Here is a 12,898-nt window from a genome sequence, read left to right as displayed (position 1 = left end):
AACTTCCACCCCTACCCCCAGCCCCTCACAGCAAGGTGGAGGTTCCTCAGCCTCACACATGGTATAAAATCTGCTTATTTGGGGAGCTCTGAGCAGCATTTCCAAGGTGTCTGCTGGGCATTCATATCTTTACAGTAGCACAGGTGACTTGATGCATGGGGATGACACCTGAGACCCCAGTGCTGATGTGTCCCCAGGCTCCTGCTTGAGGGAAAGCAAGATGGTGGAGAGAATCCAGCTCCAGAGCTGAGGGAATGCCCAGGACTTGGAGTCCCAGGTCTGCTCAGTCCATCAGTGTCTGTGTGTATGCATGTGTGTGTGTGTGCGCGCGCACATGTGTTTGTGATAAAGAAAGAGAAACAGAGAGAAGTGGGAGAGAAAGGGAGAGAGGGAGAGAGAGAGAGAGAAGGGCAGGGAACTCAGCTATTCCTAGGTCCTGACTGTAGGCAACAGGAAACAAAAATGAGAAAGGAGGGATGATGGGTAGGGGAGAGGGAGGGTCATGTGCTAAGACCCCACCCCTGGACTACATGACCCTTGCCCAGCAGGAGGCTCAGCACAGAGGAGGAAGCACCTCAAAGCTGACACTCAGGAGCAGCTGTATTTGGGAGCCTTTCTGGAGCCCCATCTCTTAGAGGGAGCACAGAACAGGCAGCAGACGCCATGGAGGCCCCCTCAGCCCATGGACACAGAGGCCGAGTCCCCTGGACGGGGCTCCAGCTGGCAGGTGAGAGGGACAAGTGCCTGAGGTGGGTGGGAGATGGGAAAACAGAGAAGAAGTGGGACAAGTCGTCTCTTGGGACGGCAGGTCCCTGAAGAGGCAGCAATGGCTTCCTCTAGAACCCGAGGGGACCCCATGATGGGTAGAATGGGGCCAAGGGGCCCAGACACATGACCTGAGGGGGTGAGGGTGAGAACACCCTCAATAGTGTGCCCTGTCCGATTACTCATCCCTGACGAATTATTTTAAAAACAGATCAATTTATATTTATATATCAATTCATATCAGCAATATATTCTGAAGAAAACAACCAGGGCACTAAACATTAGACTTACTCCCCAATTTCTAATTTGACAAAGAATTACTTACTGGGTTATGGGGGGCCTGGGGACACTCACCCATTCATCCACAGGGACTGGCAGCCTGACCCACCACTGGGGGGACAACAAGAGCAGACAAGTCCCTGCCCTCAGGGAGCTCATGTTCTATGGGGAGGAAGACAGATAACAAAGATCTAGAATGTGCTGTCAGGTGCTGACAAGTGTCCTGAAGGGCACAGTGCAGGGGAAGGTGACACCATGAAGACAGGGGGTCTTCAGAGCAGGGAGGCATCTCCCAAGGATGCCCCGAGGGTGAGCAGGGGTCTGAAGGCAGGGAGGGGTCACACAGACACACTTTAGAAAACGGTGGTTGAAACAGAGGAAACTAGTCGAGAGAGGCTGAAGATCTACTATTAAGGCTGATGACTTTGAACACACACACATCAAAATGAGGGTTAAGAATGTGTCTTTCCTCTATGGTGGGGGCAGGGAAAGGAGGGATTGGGGTCAAAATAAGGGGGTTGCAATTGTATGGGGAATATAAAAATAAAATAAAATAAAAGAATGTGTCTTTCTCTCCCAAGTGATGGGGGCAATGTTGACTGATTTCTCTGTTCCTTCCTAGTCTCACTGTTAATCTTCTGGATCCCGCCCAGAAGTGGAGGCTTCACTGTGGAATCCCGGCAAAACAATGTTACTAGTAATTTCTGCACCATTATTTCTGCTACGTATATGCCACCAGGCACGGATGTCCTGATCTGGTACAAAGGAAATATCACCAATGGGGAAAATCGAATTGCATCGTATTTTAAAAACCATGGAAGTGTGATACCAGGCCCTGCATGCAACAGTCGACAGACAATAAACACGGACGGGTCTCTGGTAATCCACAGGCCCACCAGGAAGGACTCAGGATATTACACCCTGGAAGCTGTGAGGGGAGTTCAGTCTCTGGGTTCAGTGTCCATTCAGGTCTTCCTCCTAGGTGAGTAGTCCTTCCTGCCCTTGGGGTGTGGGTGGTGACTCTGTGGCACACACAATGATGGACAGGCCTGGACCTGCCTCTAGCCCCCCCTGCTTATGTCCCGCATGGGCTTGGGCACATAGACCAGGACACCTAAGACAGACCAATTTCAAAAAATCAGATTCCTTTCCTTTCCCTGCAGACAGACGGACACATGTACCAAAGCTCAGATGCTCTTATCTACAGTAGAGAGGACAGGTTGGACAGTGAGGAATGAGGGATTCTCCTCCCCTCAGAGACAGAACCTGTGTGCAAAGTCCTGAGAGGCTCTGACCACTGTGTTCTGCCTCCCCAGGGCTGGGACCATGTCCATCCTCTGACCTCCTGCCTCACAGCACCCTGGGAGCCCCTGTCCTGGTGACTGCTGGGCAGTGGGGGTGCCAGGCTGCCCTGGCCCTACTTTCGGTGGCCCCAGAGCTTTGGGCTTTGGGAGTTTGGGGTCACTTGTAACCTGCTCGCTCAGCACCTGGGACCTTCCCTCTCTGCTCTTTCCTTTCCCTCCCTTCAACTCCCCTCCCTCAGGCACCACATCCTCTGCTCTGCACAGCTTCCTGTCGTCGTCCTCAGACACTGCCCTCACTCTGGGGCCAGGTCCAAACTATTGGGCCAAAGGCAGGCACCAGCACCCAAGGAGCTGAGCCCTGTCTCTCTCCATCACAGACCACATGGTTTCAGGGGAATATCCTTGCTCTCCTCTGATACATCTTCCCTTTATGAGGCCAACGTGGGCACAGGGCCACAGGGATAGCTCAGACCCCTCGATTTACTCTCTCCATGATTCTTCCAGGAGTGAGGACAAACCCCCAGGGTCTAATCAGTCCTTCAGTCACATCCCACATCCTGCATTCTCTTCCTCACCTTGTTTTTATGATTTTCATCAAAGACCTGGGTCCAGCTTGAATGTGGTTGAGAGAGTTCTTTCAGTTCTAGACAGTCCAGATTATGGGAGTGGAATTTTGCTGAAAAAGGAGAAATGACCCAGAAGGTAGGCATTTCTCTCAAGGTCATTTCAAGAAGTCTTTCTGTATCTGGATATTAATCCCGTTTCAGTTAAATCATCCCTCCCAGTCATGACTATCCTGTTCACCGTCTTGATTATGTAGGTCTTATATTTAGAACTTTGATATTTTGTTTTCCATTTACCATCATATTCTGGCATGAAATATCCAGTTTTACCAACACAATTTTTAAAAAAGATTTATTTATTTATACAAGCACTGGGTACAGTCAGAAGCGCGGGAGGGTGAGAGAATTCACCAGAGCCAGAGTGGGGAGCAGAATGGGCAGACTGACGAAGTATGAAGTACACTGCTGAAGGGAGCAGCAGGCACGGCAGGAGAGGTCTGTGGCACCATGTGGGACCCTCGCCGGCGGCCAGGGATTGAACTGGCACTACAGAGGCTGCGGGCAGCTTCGCAGCCCAGGACTCAACCGCTGCACCACCAGGGAGGCCCTTTACCAACACAATTTTGAGGAGATTGTTCCCTGACACTGCTTATGATCCTTGTTCCAACCATTTGACCAGACACTCCTGGGTCCGTTGGGGACTCTGTTCTAGTCCATTGGTCTGTGTGTCTTGTCAGTCACGTGACTCGTGCTCTATGTTGTAGGGTTTCAATCAGAAAGTTCTGCCACTTTGTTGTTTTTTTTAAGATCAGTCTTGGCTACTTGGGATCTCTTCACTTTCGCTTCACTTCACTTCACCTCACCTCACCTCACCTCACCTCACCTCACCTCACCTCACCTCACCTCACCTCACCATACAAGAGCTGGGGAGCAGGCCAGAGGTGTAGGGGGTGAGAGAATTCACCAGAGACAGAGCAGGGAACAGAACAGGAAAACTGACAAAATACACTGCTGAGGGGAGCAGCGGGCGGCAGGAGAGGTCTGCGCCGCATGTGGGACCCTCACCGGCAGCCGGGGATCAAACCGGTGCTACAGAGGCTGTGGGCAGCTTCGCAGCCCAGCGCTCAACCGCTGCACCACCAGGGGAGGCCCCTGATTTAAGATATTTTGATGGATAATCAAACATATTCTACACGCAATCATACCACTGGCACACAGATAATATCTAGGGTCCCTTTCCATTGGCCTGGATTTCCTTTCTCCCACTTTCATTTTATTTTTTGTATTTTGGGAAGCAAGAGGCAAAAATTCCTGCGGTATCTTGAAGACCAGTGGGCAAAGCTGCTTCCTCCTGTCCCTTGAATTTAGAGAGTTTTGTTTCTTTCACCATTGGGTATGATGTTTCCTGAAGATTTTTCCTATGAGAATTTTGTTATGTTTCTGTAGTTTACTTGTATTCAAAAGAATGTAAATCTTTAAATAAGAACTCTCAAAAATTTTCCCTGAAATTTCTGCAGAAGTAATATTTAACCACAGACCTGGATGTTAAATTCTCTCAAAAGGAGAAATCATTTAAATTGATGGTTCTTCAGGTACTCAGGTCATTAGGACTGGGCTGGGCCATCTTTATTGCCTAGAAATCATTTAACAGAGGCCATGCGCCTTCCTAATCTTGAAAATCTTTTTGCTTAATGAGAACTGACAATGTTGGCAACTTCAAAATACCCTGGAGCTTATATGAGGAGGGGTGTTCATTGTATAAGTCAGATAAAGGGGGACATGGAAATCCATGGGAGATCATTTGCCCTTGACCGGTTGTTGGGATATGAGAAGAGTTCCCTGGTTCTGCTACCACCACTTCTCCAATGGGGCTTGCTATGGGTCTCGTGCACTATTTTGGTGCAAGCTTGGCAGCTGTGGGGTGTTTGTGGCATCTTCTGCTCTAGCCACCAACAAAGTCACTCCACCTGCTGCACAGGTCACTGTCACCATGTGGAGACAGACAGACGCATGTTACCTGTGAGTGGCTGAGCTCTAAGGAAGGAAGGCAGCCCCATGCCAGGTCCCTCTCAGTTTGTCACCTGCTCTGTTTCTCTACAGACCCAGAGACACCATTCTCTGTCCAAGAAAGCCCATCCACAGTCCAAGAAAATGACATTGTGTTCATAGTGTGCCAGACAAATGGAAAGCGTTTCTCTGTCAACTGGTATGTCAATGAACAGAAGCTGCAGAAAAAACACAATATGTACCTATCCTCAAATCAGTACACGCTCACCATAAACCCCATCAGGAGGCAGGATTCTGGGATATATCGCTGTATGTACCATCGAGGAATGAGATTCGGAAGAAGTGAAAGTCTCACACTTCTCGTGGTCCAGAGTGACCGTTCTCCCCACAAATGATTCATTAAATTATAAATCAAAATTTTTTCTGACATAAAAACCATTTTCCTGAACACTTGTGAAAACTCAGTGATGGGATGGAAAATCCTAGAAGACTCGTATTGAGTCAATAAAGCACAACATGACCTTGTCCTTGTGCAGTGAATGTCACAGTCCAGCAGAGGGTGCCTCCTTTGGTCTCAGTTGTACCTTCCCAGAGGGGAGGGGACACTTGTCCCTCAGAGGACAGGCACAGGTCATGTGACAGTGGTGGGGGCACATGAGAAGTCGTCAGCAACACAGCTCTATCCCTCCTCCGGGGATGTGGGGTGTCTGGACACGGAGGTGGATCCCAAAAATAGATAGCCCCCCATGTGCATGAAAACATGACAAACATGCACTTTACAAAATGCTAGATGCTAGTGCATCTAGCCAGATGGGGGAGGAGGAGGGTTTGGAGAATCCAGGTTTCAGGTTGAAATCCAGATGAATCCATGCACACACTGAGGGAAGGCAGAAGATCTGGGTAAATTCCAGCCACATGTACAGAGACCAGCCCTTCTCACACACCTGCATGGCATCTGCTAAAGGCCACATTATAATAAGGGACATGAACCTTCTGCAGGGTGGGGCCTCCTGGGCTGTGCCCCACATACCATGACACACACAGGACCAACATGTGTGATTCCCCACCATGTGGGAATCACCATCACCCCAGAACACTGCATCAGTCCTACTGCTCATGGGCTGCACTGCATCTACTGGAACACCCCCCTCCTTCCATGGCTGGACCAGCACCTGTGGCTTCTCCTTCCTGGGCCAGAAACCCCTAAAGCTGATGCTGCATGAACTATCTTCACCATCCAAGACACAAGGACTCCTAGTCACTAGAAATCCCTGAGCGTGTCCTAGTGTCTGAACATGTAGGGTTCGGTTTGATTGCTATCCTTAATTTTTCTAAGACCCTGGAACTCTTCTCTGAAATATTCCTGCCCAGACCTGTCAACTTTTGCTCCCTTGAACCCCAAATTGAAAGAGTTTTCCCTACACATTCCTGACCCTGGAAAACAGGAGGAACCACTCCTGGGGGATCCCAAATGAAATACAACACTCAGCGCCTATGGGATTGTGGACACTGTGGGCCTGGCCTGTGGTGCTGACCTCCTCCTCCTCCTTCCTCAATCGGCCCTGCAGGGAGCTCCCTCCCGTCTGTCCACACACACTCCAGCTAGAATAGGGCCACCTCAGAGTCCACAGCCTCCATGGGCAGGGGGAGGCTGGAGGGGATAGCTCCCTCCCTCCCTCCGCTTCTTTACACCCTGACCCACCCTGTGCCCAGACTGCTCTCTCTGGGCCCCTTCTCCTCAGCCAACACATACACAGTCACTTCCCAGCCCCACACCCTCCAGACCTTGCCTTCCTTCCTGACAGCCACCTCAGGGCCTTGGGTCTCTTGAATCCTCATTGGGCGAGGCTGAGGGACAGAGGGGCTGAGCCCACGAGGACCCTGTGCTCACTCACCATCAAGGGTGCTCCTCTCCTGGGGTCTCCAGGCCTGTCCCCTCTCTTTATGGACCATTAAGCTGCTGTGGGGGGCAGTACCCACCCACTTTACCCATGGCACTCACCCACCAACCCCTCTGTCCTCTCATCCAGCCAGCCTCACTGACTTTGGAATCATCACGGCAATGTGGACTCCCTTCAGATATGTGGTTTGTTCTTTTCCCCCTCTAAATCCAGCTGATTTTATTTGATAAATTAGGCCTCATGCTGGGTATTCAAGAATCCTATCCTTCTTCCAATGCTATATTCCAACACTATATCCAAATCTGGAAGATGACACCCCAAACTAACATCACTCGTTATGGCTGCTCCCCTGTCTCTTGGAGTCCTCAGCCTCTTCCTGAGCCCCCAAAGCCCTCCTCTGTGGCCCCCACTAGATCCTCCTAACTACAAATCATGCCTGACACCAAAAGGCCCACCCATACTGTTAGGAGTTGGTGCCTCAACTCCGTCCAGGGTTCCCAAAGACTACACAGAGCCAGAGATGCAAGAGCAAAAAGGCTTTATTGCTAGCTTAAGCTAGGGCCCAACTCTGCCTGGTGTACTGACACAGCAGTCTCATCAGGTTGAGAGAGGGACCCCCTCCCAGAGCAACCAGCTGTTTTTGTACTTTTCTGACAAGATGCGGGGACTTTTCACACCAGGGACCAAGTTCGGCCTGATTGGGTATCTCTCCTTGGCACAAGTTAAGTTTCGTTTACCCTTGTCTTGTGGTTTTTACCCCAGTCTGGTGGTTTTTGAAATGAAACTAGGGCATAGCTGTGCCCTTTAAAATGCCTGTTTTTCTTAAAATGGCTGCTGTCTTGCTATGCCTAATTCTTTAATATCTTACAATACTATCATTACTATCTTGAGCTGGCATAACAGCAAAGCACCCACTTGGCAGAAGTGATTTTTCAATTTCTGTGACACAATCATCAATTCTCCTTCAAAGGGCACCTCGGGATTGTGAAAACAACAACAAAAGAAAAAAGGTGAGAACACAAATGTCTGCCCTGAGGTGGATGCCAAGGGTGGAGGCTGGGAGAGGCCCTTCTGACTTCTCCCCATCAATAGCCCCTCAAGGGCACAGGGCGCACCAGGAGTGCCAGCCACTAGAGGGCGCGCAGTGATTTGCTTGAAGGCAGTGTTACAGAATGTTCCACTATGTTCCAGACTATTCTGTCCAAGGTTCTAGGACAGAATATCTTATGACTATCTGTGTGATCTTGTTTCTTAAAAGGGAAGTGAAACTTCCTAAAAAATTAAAACGGCAGCCTTCAGCACACTTCTCAGGCCCTGGGGACCGAGGCCAGCAACAGGGACCGTGACCTGTGAAAATTAACAAACAGAAACCTCATTTAAACAAGCTCAGAGGCTGCTCTTAGGAGTTCATGCTGCTCAGATCAGGGGGCTACCCTCCCAAACAGCCCACAGTGGTTGATCATGGGTTATTATTAAAGCTTTTTAAATGCTGAGTCTTATTAACCGTTGAAGGAAAGAGACTCTTTAAGAAAAGATCACCACCCGGGCCTCCCCTGGTGGCACAGCGGTTGAGCGCTGGGTTGCGAGGCTGCCCACAGCCTCTGCAGCGCCATTTCGATCCCCGACCACCGGTGAGGGTCCCACAAAAAAAAAAAAAAAAAAAGGAAAGATCACCATGTGTGTTTATTTACAAGGAATGGGGTATTAGGTTGGGTTTTGTTACCCAGCTCTTCAGGGTGAAATACTGGGTCTGAAATGGTTTAAGGATCTCATGGAGTTTGGGGAAGAAGTGCAGTAGGGTCTTTAGCCCCAGCCATCCAGTGCCTGCACCTCAGCAAGCATTGTGAAGTGCCCCCTCAAACTCTGTACCCCATGGCTGGGCTCTTCAAAACACTATACTTTTCTCATGAGCTTTTACCTGGGGAAACATTGAGGGAAGTAAGACAAAGATATTCCTTTTGTTTTTCTCAGGGTATTTCTTTCCTGCTGTAGAAGGGCTCTTTCACTGCACATGACCTGTTTCAGGGGGTTGTTCCCCCTCCCAGAGGGGCCACTGCAGTCCACCTCTGAGGGGCACTGGCTGTACTGATGGCCCAGCCCAGGCTCTCCCCTGGCCTACGATGTGCCCCAAGAAGAAGGCCGCTGGAGCAGGCTCCTTTGAGGCCCTGGACACCGTCTCTGACATCAGACTCCTTTGACGAGTCTTGGGGTATCTCCATTGACAGGGCTGGAGAGAAGTGTAATATTAATTGTCAGGTCTGGAAATCTCTTGGTCTTTCCAGATTCTAACTGAAACCCATTGTCTCTTGTTTTGTTAACTTAAATGTGGGGAGTGCTGGCTTCACCATGGGCATGGAGTAGTAGTATGTCTGTGCTTTAACAAATTTACTGCTTTCTCTGCTGAGAGAACATTTTATCTCTTGCAGTTGCAGTTGTTAGCTTCTTCCAGAATGGAACACCCTTCCAACCTAATTGGGCAAATGGCAGTCTATGTATTAGTGAGGTCATCTAGCTTGTGTCTTTCTCTTTCTCCCTTGCTATTTTACTATCTTCAGGACATCTTACTCCTTCTGACTCACAATTTTGTCATCTTCAGGGAGGGATGTGGCTTTGCTGCCCCAGCAGGAAAGCAGGAGGCCCCTCCATCCTAGTACCTCAGGACAGCTCAGCAAAGAAAAAATACTAGAGTTTGAACCCTCAGTTTTTTTTTTTTTTATTTGTTTGTTTGTTTGGTTTATACATGCACTGGGTACAGTCAGAAGCGCGGGAGGGTGAGAGAATTCACCAGAGCCAGAGCGGGGAGCAGAGCAGGCAGAAGGACCGAAGTACACTGCTGAGGGGAGCAGCGGGCGGCAGGAGAGGTCTGCGCGCCATGTGGGACCCTCCTCCGGTGGCCGGGGAGCAGCCGGGGATGGAACCGGCGCTGCAGAGGCCGCGGGCAGCTTCGCAACCCAGCGCTCAACCGCTGCGCCACCGGGGAGGCCCTGAACCCTCAGTTTTCCAGAATAGACTCTTCCTCTGGAACATGCTTTCAGTTTCATGGAAGAGCACTTCTGCATCCTGAGGATTGCAGAAGGTTTGCTGAGACCCTGAGACCACATGTTCTCTATGTTCCACTGTTTTCAAACAAACCCCAAATCTTGTGAAATAACTGGCTACTTATCTGTTTGAGGTGAGCAGGCCTTGTAGACTGCTTTGACTTAAACCACCTGAGGTTAAAAAGGTACAACCTGATGAAATTTAGAATGAGGAACTTCAGAATGTGCAGAGTCCCAGGCTAGCCTGAGGTTTCCTGGGCTTTCTATCTGCTCTCCCTGCCAGGAGAGACTCACATTATTGAATTTTTGGGGTGTTTTTCTGCAGCTGTTGTTTATTTCAATAAATTTCCATTTCACTTCTGTTGAAATCCACAGTTATTTAATAAATTCTTACACTTCAAAAAAAATGTAACAGAAATAAAGGGTTCAAGCGCTATGCTGGTTAAAAATTATAGTGGTTTCAGGGGCCTCCCTGGTGGCACAAGGGGTTAAGCACCGTACTATGAAGCAATCCGCAGCCACCGCAGCATGAGTTCGATCCCCAGCTGGCTAGGGAGAAAACCACATGGCGCAACAGACCTCTCCTGCCTTGCCCACTGCTCCCCTCAGCAGTGTATTTCGTCAGTCTGCCTGATCTGTTTCCCGCTCTGACTCTGGTGAATCCTCTCACCCCACCCCCACATCTCTGGCCTATACCCCAGCTCTTGCATGCATAAATAAATAAATCTTTAAAAAAATTATACTGGTTTCAATACTTAATTTATGGACATTTTAAAATATTCAACTCAGAAGTGCCCTCCTGACTCACCATTTTAGAACAGGGATCTTTGCATGCAGAACCCACCTAGACTGTGTGGAACTGGGAAAGGGCTGCCCCCACAGCCAGAGGTGAGCTGAAAAGTCCCCACAAGCCAGGCCTCATCTGGCAGCCAGTCAGACCCCACAGGGGGATCCAGCCACCACCGGGGCAGATGGCGGGCGCAGGGAAGTGCCCTCCTGACTCGCCATTTTAGAACAGGGATCTTTGCCTCCAGAACCCACTGAGACCATGTGGAACTGGGAAAGGGCTGACCAGAGGTGAGCTGAAGGCTTCCACAAGCCAGGCCCTGCCTGGCAGTCAGTTGGAGCCCACAGGGGGATCCAGTGATTTGGAGCCCAGTGGGCATTCCAGCCACTGCCAGGGCAGTCTGTGGTACCTTAAGACCCACCTCTGGAATTAAACAAATACAAAAGGAGGAGATTTTCTGTGACAGTGACCATTAACATATTCATAGTACCACAGCTCTACTGGACTTCTGGCATAAGAGTATTTGACTCAACTGGACCACAAGTTTCCGACATCGCAGAAAGAGCACACCAAAAAGATGCCGGCAAATACCAGCGACATAGTGTCCCAACGCATAGGACAAATTAGAAAACAAGCAACAGGGAGAAGAAAAACTACAAGCAACCAAGCACATCCACAGGGAAAAGACACACCACAAAAAGACAATTAAAACACCAGACCACAACAACAATGACTTAGAGAAACTTCTTAGTCTTCCCAATAGAGAATTTAAATTTGCCATGATTAAAAAACTGATAGAAGTCGAAAATGATAGGGAAAAATAATCAATGATCAGAAGAATGAAATTGAGTCCCTAAAGAGGGAAGTGAAAAAAATGCAGGAGATCAAAGGATTAATGGAGGACCTAAAGAACTCTGGGAAAAGCAATGAAAGCAGAATAGATGAAAAGGAAGAATGAATAAGTACTCTCGAAGACACAGAAATAAAAAGAACCAAAACAGAAAAGGAAAGAGAAGTGTGAAGGGAAAAGAATGAAGAAAGACTTCGGGAACTATCTGACTCCATGAGGAAAGGAAGTATGAGAGTTATAGGAATCGCAGAAAGAAAGGAGAGAGACATAGGAACAGAGAAAATATTCAAGGAAATAATTGAAGAGAACTTCCCAAACATGAAGAAGGAGCTGAAAATAGACACACAAGAAGCAAGAACACCAAACTTCCATGATGAAAGGAAAAATACAGCAAGACACTTAATAGTAAAGCTCCCAAGAATCCAAGACAAGGAAAAAATAATGAAGCTGACAAGAGGGAAGAAACAGATAACATATAAAGGAAAACCAATCAGGCTGACATCAGACTTCTCCGAAAAAAACACTACGGGCAAGGAGAGAGTGGAGGGACGTAGTCAACAAACTCTAAGACAACAAATGCCAACCAAGAATACTGTATCCCGCAAAGCTTTCCTTCCTCTATGAAGAAAGAATAAGGACCTTCCGAGACAAACAGAAACTCCAGAATATCATTACGACTAAACCCCTGCTCCAAAAAATACTACAAGGAGTCCTAAAGCCAGAACCAACAGAGGGATGAATAAGAACGAAACAAAACCAAAAAAATTAAAAAATAAATCCAGAGAAAAGACAAACAAAATGGCAAATACAGATGCTAACATATCAATATTAACTCTAAATGTAAATGGACTAAACTCTTCAATAAAAAGACAGAGTCTCAGGCTGGATTAAGAAACAAAACCCAATCTTTAGCTGTCTCCAGAAAACACATTGCTGTCTCTAGGGAACACATTCAGATAAAAATAAACTGAAAGTAAAATGATGGAAAACAATCCTACAAACAAATGGACCAAAAACGAAGGCAGGAACAGCTATACTTAAATCAGATAAAACAGATTTCAAACTCAAAAAGGTAAAATGAGATCCAGCTGGTCACTACATTATGATCAAGGGAACAATACTTGAAGAAGAAATAACGCTCATTAACATAGACTCACCAAATGAAGGAGCACCAAAATATATCAGACAACTATTATCATCTCTGAAAACAGACATCAGAGAAAACACATATGAGGTAGGAGACTTCAACACATCACTATCAACAATGGATAGATCAATGAGACAAAAAATAAGTAAGGACACTAAAGCGCTAAATAAGGATCTAGACCTCATGGGCTTAACAGACATTTTTAGAACACTTAACCCAAAAAAATATGAGTACACATTTTTCTCAGGCTCACACGG

At 48.0% G+C, this 12,898-nt stretch overlaps 1 protein-coding gene across 1 annotated transcript; it reads left to right on the top strand.

Moving 5' to 3' along the window:
* The first annotated feature begins 233 nt into the window (after positions 1–233).
* On the top strand, positions 234–5,433 carry LOC119250436 (carcinoembryonic antigen-related cell adhesion molecule 21-like). Its single transcript, XM_037518163.1, has 4 exons — positions 234–277; positions 549–727; positions 1,667–2,026; positions 5,012–5,433. The coding sequence occupies exons 2-4, from the start codon at positions 664–666 to the stop codon at positions 5,311–5,313; spliced, it is 726 nt and encodes a 241-aa protein (XP_037374060.1). The 5' UTR covers positions 234–277; positions 549–663; the 3' UTR covers positions 5,314–5,433.
* The last annotated feature ends 7,465 nt before the right edge of the window (positions 5,434–12,898 follow it).

The sequence above is a fragment of the Talpa occidentalis genome, unplaced genomic scaffold, assembly GCF_014898055.3.
Source record: "Talpa occidentalis isolate TD23 unplaced genomic scaffold, MPIMG_talOcc4v2.1 talOcc4.17, whole genome shotgun sequence".
NCBI lineage: Eukaryota > Metazoa > Chordata > Mammalia > Eulipotyphla > Talpidae > Talpa > Talpa occidentalis.
The sequence above is the reverse complement of the archived record's forward strand: the minus strand, read 5'-3'. Positions and strand labels throughout refer to the sequence as shown.

What these genes read in the sequence shown, in the direction of transcription:
- LOC119250436 (XM_037518163.1), top strand. Translation starts at nt 664, where the DNA reads ATGGAGGCCCCCTCAGCCCATGGACACAGAGGCCGAGTCCCCTGGACG. An exon ending in GACGGGGCTCCAGCTGGCAG is followed by an intron (nt 728 to 1,666) that starts GTGAGAGGGACA and finishes GTTCCTTCCTAG; the next exon opens with TCTCACTGTTAATCTTCTGG. An exon ending in CATTCAGGTCTTCCTCCTAG is followed by an intron (nt 2,027 to 5,011) that starts GTGAGTAGTCCT and finishes GTTTCTCTACAG; the next exon opens with ACCCAGAGACACCATTCTCT.